The following is a 12,653-nucleotide window of genomic DNA, read 5'->3' as shown; positions in this document are numbered from 1 at the left end:
CTCAAAGTTACTTCCTCATCTGATCACGATTCTCCATCCGAGATAACATGCTGTGTCCCTCCTACCAAAAGGTCCTAAATCCAGTCACAAATTTCACTTGATAACCCATATGATTGTACTTTTGACAGTAAGTGTAGGTGTGGTACTGAGTCAAATGCTTTTCAGAAATCAAGAGATACTGCATCTACCTGATGACCTAGATCCAAAGCTTTCAGTATGTCATGTGAGAAAAGTGGAGCTGGGTTTCACATGATCAATGTTTTTGAAATGCATGCTGGTTGGCATTGAGGAGGCCATTCTGTTCAAGATACCTCATTATGTTTGAGCTAATAATATCTTGTAAGATTCTATAACAAATTGATGTCAAGGATATTGGGCAGTAGTTTTGTGGACCCGTGCTTTTTCCAAGAACTGGGCACTGTTCTTTGTTTGAGGAATCCATGATAGTTAGAAGAGGGGCTAACTCAGCCAAAAATTCAGTATAGAATCTGACAGGAACTCCATCTGGGCCTGGAGCATTGTTCAGTTGTAATGATTTCAGCTGATTGTCAACACCACTGACACTAATACCTATTTCATTCATCATTCCTGTGGAAGGAGGTTTCAATTGGGGCAATTGTCCTGCATTTTCCTTTGTAAAGGAATATTTGGAAATGGAGTTAAGCATTTCAGCTTTTGTTTTGCTATACTCAATTTCATTTCCTGTCTCATACACTAGGGACTGGACACTAACTTTGGTACCACTAACAGCCTCTACATATGACGAGAATTTCTTTTGGTTCTGTGAAAGACCACTTAACAATATTCTGCTATGTTAGTCATCGAAGGCATCACCCATTGCTCTCTTAATGGCCAAATGCATTTCATTCAGCATCTCTCTATAGTCCTATGCTTTGTCTTACCACTATTATGCAGTAATCTCTGTTTCTTTAGAAGTATCTTTAGATTGACCATGCCAGAGTTCCTCTATATTCTCCTGCCCTGTTCTGAAAGTTTCAAGTTCCTCATTGAGATATGACACTACTGATTTTTATCTGGTTACTGGACATAAATGTACTTCTGCTTAATTTAGTGGTCATTTGCACTTTGGTAATCATTGCTACCACAACTGTGTTATGGTCACTGATACCAGTTATGATGTGGACATCATTGAAGAGGTCAGGTCTATTTGTTGCCATTAGATCAAATACATTTCCATCATGTGTGGGGTTCCTAACTATCTGTTCTAGGTGTTTTCAGATGTTTCACAGGATGTCTTATCATGGCCACATCTAACAGAACTGTAATTTTCCCAGTTGATAGTTGGATGATTAAAGTCTCCACCAATGATTACAGTATGATTGGGGAACTTACATACAAGTGAACTGAGGTTTTCTCTAAAATTCTCAGTTCCATCAGGAGATGAGTTTGGTGGGTGATATAAGGATCCAATTATCAATTTATGCCCACCCCTGATGCTCATTCTTGCCCAATCTCATGTGCAGCTACAATTTCTACCTTGATGTATTTGAGTTTCTTGTCTACTGTGACAAATGCACCACCTCCATTTCCCATTTGCCTATCCTTTTGATATACACTAAAATTTGCCCAAAAAATTTCACTGGTATCAATTTCAGCTTTCTGTACATAGTATTATGTGAGCTTCACTGCTTCTTATGAGCACTTCAAACTCTGACATTCTGAATGCTTCGGCAGTTTACCATTAGGATTTTAATACTCTCACCTGTGGGAGGCATTTCTTTCGATGTTACAGTGATACTTGTATGTTTCCTACAGCTTTCATCTTCTGAATTGGATGGAGAGTTGCCTAATCTAAAAAACCCTTATGTGCATCACACACAGACAGCTACCTGAATAGCAGCCTTTGATGTGTAGTGCACACCTGACCTATTTAGGGTGACGCAACACCTCTCATCCCTATGTTGCAAGTCCAGGAAGCCACAGCCTTGCCTGTCACATAACCTTTGAAATCTCTAGTTCAGTCCTTCCACTCAACTCAGAACCAGAGGACCACAATCAGTTTTGGGGACAATGCTGCAAATTGTGAGCTTTGTTGAAACTCCACATGCAATGCTGGTCTTTCAATCTTCTGTGCCAGTCACTGGCAGTTAAATTGTTGGGAGATTGGAGAAAACTAATTTAGATATTGATTTTACAAATGGATGTAGAGAAATTTTGGAAACAATTGATAGGCAACATTAGGCAACTAACATGTATAAAACTGTGTCACTTAGGAAATAAAAAAATTAAACAGAACATTTTTCATGTAAATATTGAAGAGTGTAAGACACTACTCATCCTATTTAAAGAGCACTGGAAAAGTTATTATGGTTAACACAAGTTATGAATGTACGACTGCACATAGTTATTTTTTTCTTTCTCTTTCTCTCTCTCTCCTATTTTCCATTGTGACAAAACTAATTTGTTGTGAAGAATCTAACAGAAATTATGCAATATATGTGGGAGCAAGATATTCACAACAGAATAAGAATAAAATTTCACATTAAAGTAAAGATAGTGCTGTCTTCTTTTTAAGGATTTATTCGCCATGGGCATGGTCTTAATTGTTCATTTTTTGGGGTGCTTAAGCTCATTATTTATGTACTGTGTCTCAGGAGGAAATATCATTATTTCAAGAGATGATAGAAATGATCATTTGAAATAAAAAAAACCATGTAGACATTTGTTTTTCACTGGATTGTTTCAAAGCTAGGACATATTTAAAATACTTCAGTTTTTTTCCAAGGGTTATGTTGTTTTGGAGGAGCAACTGAAGGATATTCTGTCAGTCATATGGAATGCTATGTACTTCCAGTATGATGGAGAACACCATAAAAGTTTTGTTTCTGGAGCTGGATGAAGATATAAGTGTACAAAAGAAAATCAGAAATGAGATGATCTGCAAAGTCATATCAGGGGCATTCCTGGTGCTCAAGAACAATCAAAATGAATTGTTCTTTTCAAAGCACAAACGTGCATTGAAGTTGAAAATTTGCTGCAAACTGGATAAAATTGATTTTAAATTGTTGTCAGTTTATTTTGGACTACTGAAAAATATTATGAATCATATTAAGTTTACTGTCAACTGTTGGAAATGTATTATGAAAGTCTCTGTCCTGATAAGTATAATTATAATAACAACTGACATGTAGAAGTACATAACAAAAGAAAATCATTTCAATGTGATGGGTAAGATATGCAAGCAATTGTTGTTAGAACCATACTTTTGCTTCTAATAACCATTTCTGCAACTTCATCAAATGCTGAACTTGGTTTACGGAATTCGCTTGTATATACACTACTACCACATACTAAGCTTCTGTGGTGCTATTTGTGTATAACATGTTTTGAGTTTTTTTGCCCTATCAAATTTAGATATATCTTAATTGTGGTTACTTCCATAGCTCTCTTCAGGAGCAAGGTACTGCCAAAAAATATTGGATTTCTTGTTTTACATCCCAGAAGTAACTTGGTCTTGACATTAAAAAATGGTATGAAACTTGCATTGAAGGAGAATGAGCAGAACATGGAATGAGTGCAGTAAACAAACAGAGAGAAATAGTTGCCTGTACACTCTCTTGACAGCATCTGTCAGTAATGCAGTATATTGTATTTGATGTTAGTTAGACAGGTTATAAAGGAATGCAGTGCAGTTAATAAAAAAGCTACTACTATGAAATAAGTTGCTACAGCTTCAATATTAGGCAACTGCTTGCTTAATATTTACATGAATGCCCAGTAATTTTCGAAAGGGGAACCATTATTTACTTGCTGCCAGCAGAATGTAAATCTATTTACAAAGGCTATTCTTATTTGCCATGTTACATTATTGGCTGTTAATCCTGGAAAATCAGATAATTGACAGTAGGATGCATTGCTGTCCCTGTGAAGAGATAATATGACTATGCTTGCAATGCAGAGGATTATGAACATTTATGGTAGGTTAAAAATTGTGTGCCTTTGTGCATGCCTCCTAGGGCTGCCTCAAGAGTTTCAGTTTATCACTTCTTTCCCTCCATAGCTCAAGATATTCTTAAGTGAGACTGCTGGTTTGAATGTTCAATACATCAAAAGCTGCTGCAATTGGACATATAAATCTACAGGCCACTTTTTTAACACCCTACTGAGAAAAGAGCTGGTTACACTCTAAAATGAAGATCAGAGACAGTCATTGATGATCATACTGGCTCCAAGGGCGTACCCAGGATCTGAACTGGGGAGGGGGGGGGGGGGGGGGGCAGGTCATACTAGTCTCAGGAAACAAGGACTCATGACAACATACAGCACTTCTTATTAAATAAAACAGTAAACCAGTGAAAAACTGCTTTTAATAAACATTTTAAATACAAGAATGCACTTGTACAATTCGAGAAAACATGCAGCATTTCTTATTAAATAAAACAGTAAACTAGTATAAAACTGCGAATATCCCCCCCCCCCCCCCTCGCTGGGTACGCCCGAGAATTAAGAAATGTTGTGGCTCATAAATGATAGCACTGATACAGAATACCAGACATTTACAGATTTTCTGTGGGGCTTCTGGTAGCTAATGGGTCAAATCATTCATAGAGGGGCAGGATTCTGTGCAGAATAGGAATGCCAGTGAAATATGTAGCACTGGAAAAATTGATGGTAATGAAGCACAGCTTAAAAAGGATACAGACATCTATATTTGAACATATAAAAATTCTGTATGAATTATTCAAACTTAAACATTGAAAGTCAACAAAATTATAGCATTTAGCTACAGTAATTATGGACCTTGCCAAGGTGGCTTGTGTTCCTCACTGATTTAGACCACTAACAGAGGGATGGAGGTGGGGGGTATTTGTGGAGTGTCCAGACAAATGTATGGTTCCTGAAGAGAGGCAGCAACCTGAAACACTCTTTCCCCAATAGTGCATAACTCTTGATGCACTATTCTAGTTGACTAACTGCTAATTCAGTGCAACTAATATGCATGCATTCCTGCAAGAAATGGATCAGTGACACAAAAATATGCTCACCTAAAGTGTCAAAGTGTTGCTTGTAGCTTCGGAGGTCTGCCAGGCTGATTTTTTAGATTTTCTTCAGGAAATGCAAAATGTAGTGCTGCTAACAGAGCTATTTGAAAGTGAATACCAGTACCGGTATCCTGCCAAGACTACAGATGGACAGTTCACAATGTTGTGAAAAAAAAAATGGCATGAGAAAGTTTTGAACACGGCTTGTCTGCTTCATAGTCCAATCCTGTGACCACTTTGATATGTATGCATCAGTTTTTTCGTTGCTTCTTGCCATACTGTCATTATATGCATAATTTCACATTATTCTGAAAAAATTTTATCTCACAGTCAGAAGGTCATGTTCAAAAGGTCTGAACATTTTTCCACCAAACAGTATCTAGCAGTCACACCTGTTATATATCTGAACTGATATGAGAGTGTTGTTGCAAGAAAGTATTGAATCACATCCACTTTCCTTAGGGCCAGAGATGTACAGACTGCTTGCAAAGATGATAATGTTAACTGAAAACAATACTGTTTGTAGATAAAATAGGAACTTGTATCCCTGTGGGATGCAAATTACAAACTGAACTTGTATCATTCATGTCATTGTATTTGTTGTTACAGGAAATTTTAAATAATGGAAACTTACATTATTTTTTAAAATAATTCCCGTTTTAAATTATGTTCCTGTATATTTTTGTCAATTTCTGACATGAAATTGTCAAGATGGTTCTGTGATTCCATGTTTTCAACTTTTAATATACAAAAAACTCTTGCTGATTTGAAACAGATAATGAACCAGCAATAACTGTAAAGTCTTTTATTGTTTCAAGTTCTTCTGCAAAAATGATGTATCACATGTTTGTAAACTGATATGGGATAAAAAATAATTTTGTTCAGTAAGCTCAAGTCTCATTATATTGTAAGCCATTTCAGTAGTTGCAGGACCAACAGTCTGGGAGATTGGCTGATCTGTCATTGTAACATTAGTCAACATGACCTTGCTATGTTGTTGGCCTCATTGAAGCATAAAAGTCTGCAGAAATTTCCGATAAGTAGACTAGCACTGTGAAAAAAGCGATGATGGTGACAATAACCTCCTGTTAAAAATAAGAGACATAATTATTCACCAGTACTTTTCTTCAGGAAATGCAAAATGTAGTGCTGCTAACAGAGCTATTTGAAAGTGAATACCAGTACCGGTATCCTGCCAAGACTACGGATGGACAGTTCACAATGTTGTGAAAAAAAAAAAAAAAAAAAAAAAAAAAAATGGCATGAGAAAGTTTTGAACACAGCTTGTCTGCTTCATAGTCCAATCCTGTGACCACTTAACCATGATGCTGCAGCTGGTAATGATTGCTGAATATTGCACGTGTTAAGCTTGTACCATTCTCTGTTTCTATTTTGCTATTTTTCATAGTTCAGTACCCCTTCCTTGCTGTTTTCATGCTTGATCTGTGTTCAGTGTTTGACGGGCTGTCCATTGAGCCATCTTACCACTAGATCTGAGGGCATGTGATGGGGAGTTTTCCCTCTTAAGTGCAGTACTTGTCAGCTATCTGTCTCATAATTTTATAGTTTCCTTAACTGAATCTCTGTTTTGATAAAAGGGCCATTTCAAAAGTTCTGAATACTGTAAGATAAAACTGAAGAAAACAATTTGTATTTCAAAATACCTTTATAGACCTACAATATAATCTCCACTCTTCCTTATGACAGCTTTCCACTATTTTGGCAACATCTGTATTCTGGATAGGACACCTATGCTGTTGTGCTGTCTAGTTACTAGGGTCACCACGCTGGACACTTCATTAGTTGTGTCAAAATCTTTTCCATGCAGTTGTTTCTTCAATTTATAAATTATGTGATTGGCTCATACTAGAACTGGGGAATTATGTGTGGGGAAGTATTTCCCATCCATATTTGTCAAAGGCTTCTTTCACTGGTAGGGCAATATATGGTTTCCCATTATCATGAAAAATGAAGGCAAGAGCTGCAGATATGTCAGGTATTCTTTGATGAATATTCAAATGCAAAGTATTTTGCAGGAGCAGCTTGTAGTTTGAACCTGCTACAGATGTCCCTGGAGCACTTGATTTGTAGCTATGACTCATACATGTCACACACCAAGATCATCTTCAGTTTCACCTATGACTGTTGGAGGTGAAATGTTTTTGGGCATAGAGAGTCAGAACTTCTCCATTGTGATGACTGAGACTTCAGTGTCCCACCAACCTCCTTCGAAGTGTTGTAAATTTATGTAGGTTTTTTTTTTCCATGTATGGATTCGATTTTGATGTAAGAATGCTAGTCACTACATGTAATCTGACCTGACTTGATTTGAGCTTACATTTTAAAACTGAGTTACTCATGACCCAGACACATGAACCAGCAAACACACAGATGGTTATCACACTAAAGTCTTGCTCATGACTGATATGAATTTCAATTAGATCACATCACCATAGTGATTGTGCATGCACAGTATGCAGGACTTTTGAAATGAGCCTTGTATAATTAACTACCATATATCAAAAGTGGGAATTTAACCCTTGGTTGTGGAGACCATACCAAATAACCCTTGAATACATACTGTGAAATCATACTGAAGTTCATAATGGAGCATGAAAGAAAAATTTACTTCAGTTTTTTACTGCCTGTTGCTTTTTTTTCCAGTCACAGATGCAGTTGTTAAAATTCATCACCAAATACGTAAGTGTCAATCAACGTTAACAGCCAAACTGGTTTAAAATGTTCATATCTGCATCACTGCATGAACTGATTCATTTTTCCATTGATATGTGCATATTTTTAAGTACCATATGATGATTTTGAATGGTTTTATAGATTTCTGCTATATGGTGGTGTCTCTCTGAATAACTATTACTTTTTCTGGGGATTGGTGATCATTGCATATTGCATTATCAGTTTCTGTGGCATTTCAACACCCATTGTCTTCAACCCATTGGTTCAGTGCCCATTGTTTTCAATTTTAGTAATTTATTTACCAGTGATACCCATCAAAGTCATTAAGAATATGAAATACGAATACTGTTATAGTTCAGTGCCATTTTTCAAGCAGCAAAATTTACTGCCATAAATTAGTAGTTATATTAAAAGTACTATGCAGGTCACAACACACCACTGAATAATGAAATTGGATAATGAGTAATGAGCTTGGATAACCTACTACTTCAGCGACAAAACCATCTGCGCCTGGTAGCTGAGAGGTCAGCGCAACAGAGTGTCAATCCTAAGGGCCCAGGTTAGATTCCGGCTGGGTCAGAGATTTTCTCTGCTCAGGGACAGGGTGTTGTGTCATCCTAATCATCATCATTTCATCCCCATCGAAACACAATTCGCTAAAGTGGCGTCAAATCGACTTGCACCCAGCGAATGGTCTACCCGATGGGAGGCCCTAATTGCATGACATTTACATTTTAGTGACAAAAGTGTGAAGCCCTAAACATAAATCACTAAAACAAGAAACCTTTGCACATGTCAGTTCTTTATTTCTTGTTCAGAGGCTGACACAATAGACTGTAACATTTTAGCCATTCTCAAAACATTTATATAAAATCAAATATAGAAGACACTCCATAAACAAAAAATGGATAACTGGAATCAAAACTCAATGTCTGTGATGTCACTGTACCAGCTGGCCTTCAAATGGGACAACAAATGTCAAATTCCTTATGCTCATTTCATACTCTGTTCCATGCTGATTCTTTTAAAGATTTCTGTCTGTGCCCAGGTGATACCACTGGATAATGATGAAAAAGGAGAAGAAGAATAAAGAGAAAGAGAAATGCGGAGGGGGGGGGGGGGGGGGGGAAGAGAAAGAAAAAAACTTGAAAACTTAATCAGTACAGAAAAAGTGTGAGGAAATCTGATTCATTAAAAGATATTTACTTGTATTAATTTAAAAAGTCACTAATTATGTTAATGTACCTTTAATTTTTCATCAAGAGTAATATTTATTTTATGCTTCATTCTTTCATCTTTCAGGTATGTAAATACGTTTCCTGCAAGAGACCCACATGGGTATCGGATACTGTTCCACAGTCTTCGACTCTATGAGCCCTCTAAGTACTTCTTTTCTGATTCTGTCAAACTCATATACATGACGATTGATGCTTGTAATCACCTAGATGGTGCCCTCCCTGGTTACATCATTATGTTTGACATGGTAGGAGTGAAACTTGGACATATCGCACGAGTGAACCTGTTACTACTTCACAAATTTTTCCAGTATGTTCAGGTAAGGTAGATAAGATTTCAGAACTTGTCTGAAGTTACATATGTCATATTGCTGAATCACAAATTATTTGTCTAAGACTCAGAATTTCTCTTATATTTCAGGAAGGTCTGCCTGTCAGATTAAAAGCAATACATATTGTGAATGTGATACCAGTTATTGATAAAATAATGCTCCTTATTAAGCCCTTCATGAAGAAGGAATTATATAGTATGGTAAGTGGTTATATAATGCTCCATTTTCTCCTTCTCAGTGATGCATTCAGATTACCTTTAACATTACCTATGGACTTATTAACTCATATTTGTAGGCTATAAATTTATATCATCACATTACTTGTATTTTCTTGGACCTACATTTATAGGTAAATTAAAACTTTTTAAATGTGAGAAGTAGATATTCAGGAAAAATTCAGTTTCCTTACATCTGTCAAAATATACCACTCACATTTCTATAATGCCATGTATACCTTTGTTTAAGAGATTCTCTCCCACAGTCAGATTCAGAAGAAGATAAGAAGTTGAGTTCTCTTGTTCATTCATTCACACATTATATTCTGTAAATGCTATTATGAACGAGAATTTTCAGGGCCATGGAATGCATCAAGTTATACATTACCAGGTGGAAGCAGCCACTGCAAGCTACTTGTGTAAACTATAGCAATGTTCAGTTGCACCTGATGCTACTCTATTCACATTGATGATCATGAGATTTACTTCACATTTACCTTTATAATTATCATTACTAAGCATTTGACAGCTGTTGCTACGTGAAGACCTCATCTTTGCTTTCCTATGCTTTATAACTTTCATCTACAGAAATCCATATTGCTCCATCATGTTTTCTAATATCATCAGTATCATCCACTCACCTACTATTAGATCATCATCATGGTCTTTCTTCATTTTTGAGACTCCAGGAAGGCATTTCCTTAATCCTTCTACTATCCATTCACGGTGATATACATCCTGCCCACTTCTACTTCACTTTAATTACCATCTTAAATTTATGGCTTAATGCAAGAACAATCAATGTCAGTTTTTCATGATTTTGTGATACATTATGTAACTGGTTAAGAAAGTAACCATGTTTTATTTATTTATTTATTTAGATCCCATAAGTCCAGTACAGTGAGCCATTTACCTGAATATAGGACATGTCAGTTTATTACAATTATACAAAAGGTACACACAAAAAAACCGTCTTGCAAGAGGAGATATAGGTATAAGACAAAATACACATCAACAGGTATAGACAAAATTACACTTTAAAAATTCAAATAAAAGTAGATCTTAATAGCTTCATAAAAGACATAGTAATGTTAACTATGATACCAACTATTGTGATGCATAAGAGAACATCAGATTTAATTAAAAGAAAAATGGAGTTAACACAGTTGAAATATTCTTCAACCAAATAAAAGGAATTATCTATCAGATAGTGTTTGAGCTGTTGTTTAAATTTGGGAAGCTCGTGGACAAGTGATTTCAGTGATGGTGGGAGAGCATTGAACACCTTGCATCTCATGTAATTGACTCCTTTTTTCATAATACTAAATTTTTTTATTCATTATGGAAGTCCATCTTCCTCCTGGTATTGTGGGTATGGTATGAATCATTAGTCCTGTACAGTTGCTCATTTTTACCATTGAAACATAACAGGAGTAGATATATTGACATGCAGGTGTCAGTATTCCTAACTTTATAAAATGGTTTCTACAAGAATGTCTAGACTGGACTCCTTTCATTAGCTCATTATTTTTTTTTTTTTTTTTTTATAAAGTGTCAGGGTACCCCAGAAAACTATGCCGTACAACAATAATGCATGGAAGTAACTAAAATAAGCATTTTTTGTGATGTCTTGGTCACAGATAGAGGAAATAACATGAACAGCGAATGTTGATGAGTTTTCGAGAAGTTGTAAAATATGTTCAGACCATTTTAGATTCCTGTCAATATGTACACCCAGGAACTTGGAAGACTCAACTTGTAGTAACTCAATACAATTACATTTATACTTAATTGATCCTCCACTTTCTTTCTTACTTGGGAATTAACAAACTGAGTCTCATTAACATGTAGCAATAACCTATTATCTTCAGACCACTTAAGTACTCCATTAAAGAAAATATATGCTGATTCCTTAAGATTTTGGTTGGGAGTTTTGTTGATGAGGATGGAGGTGTCACCGGCAAAAAGAGTGAAATGAGTTTTAAAGCTACTTCACAAGGGAAGATCATTGAAGAAAATGAGGAAGAGAAAGGGGACAAGTACAGAGCCCTGAAGAGCACCACAGTTAATAGAGTCCCAGCTAAATGACACAAAGTGGCCCTCAGAGTCATTCAGACAGATTTTCAGCTTTCTTCCAGTTAGGTGAGGTTTAATCTATGAGCCAGCTGAGCCACTTATAGCATAATATTTAGCCTTTGCTAAGAGGATTTTATGGTTAACTCTATCAAAGGCCTTAGAAAGGTCACAGAAAATTACAACAGGATAAAATCTGTTATTAGAAGACTCTTAAGATTTGATGGGCAAAGTAGAAAATAGCTTGTTCTGTTGATACACCCTGTTGAAATCATAACCGGCTACTGTTTAATACTTTATAATGAATGAGGTGGTCAATACGTCTTTTGTGAACCAATTTGTCAAGAATTTTAGATTTGGTTGTTAAAACAGATATGGGCTGATAGTTGGTAATGTCAGTTTATCAGATTTTTTAAAGAGAGGGTTGACAAGAACATACTCTAGTCTCTCAGGAACTCTCTCACACTGTGTAGATTAATTGAATATATGGTACAGTATTTTGCTCATTGGCTTATAGCATTCCTTAAATAATCTTGAAGAGATACCATCAGTGCCAACAGAATTCTTGGTTTTCATCTCTCTAATCATATTCTCAATTTCATGTACTGTGACAGGAGAATTTTAAGCTGCTTTGTTTTTTTATTGATTGCTTTTTGAAGGGATAACATGGCTTCATTGACAAAACATGTTTTTTTGCAGTGCTGATGCCAAAAAGTGGTTGTTAAAAATGTCAGTAATTATTTCAACATTTTCATGAATGGTATCATTTGTTTTAATTTCTACGGTGTTTTCTGCAGCAGGGATTTTATCTATTTCACTTTATATAATATATCTAAAAACAAAGATGATGTAATTTACCAAACAAAAGCATTGGTATGTTGATAGACACACAAATAAACACAAACACACACACACAAATTCAAGCTTTTGCAACCTACGGTTGCTTCATCAGGAAAGAGAGAAGGAGAGGGAAAGACGGAAGGATGTGGGTTTTAAGGGAGAGGGTAAGGAGTCATTCCAATCCCAGGAGTGGAAAGACTTACCCTAGGGGGAAAAAAGGACAGGTATACACTCTCTCTCTCTCACTCTCACACACACACA

The 12,653-nt window shown here is 36.1% G+C and overlaps 1 protein-coding gene across 1 annotated transcript in view; it reads left to right on the top strand.

The window, feature by feature from the left end:
* The window catches only part of LOC126100861 (alpha-tocopherol transfer protein-like), a 175,825-nt gene that overhangs the window by 146,546 nt on the left and 16,626 nt on the right, over positions 1 to 12,653 (top strand). Inside the window, exons 5-6 of the mRNA XM_049911528.1 lie at positions 9,000 to 9,252; positions 9,354 to 9,464. Of these exons, the coding sequence (XP_049767485.1) occupies positions 9,000 to 9,252; positions 9,354 to 9,464 (364 nt within the window). The remainder of the gene's footprint in view (positions 1 to 8,999; positions 9,253 to 9,353; positions 9,465 to 12,653) is intronic.

Source organism: Schistocerca cancellata, chromosome 9 (genome assembly GCF_023864275.1).
Source record: "Schistocerca cancellata isolate TAMUIC-IGC-003103 chromosome 9, iqSchCanc2.1, whole genome shotgun sequence".
Lineage (NCBI taxonomy): Eukaryota > Metazoa > Arthropoda > Insecta > Orthoptera > Acrididae > Schistocerca > Schistocerca cancellata.
Note: the sequence above shows the minus strand (reverse complement) of the source record. Positions and strands in the feature narration are given on the sequence as shown.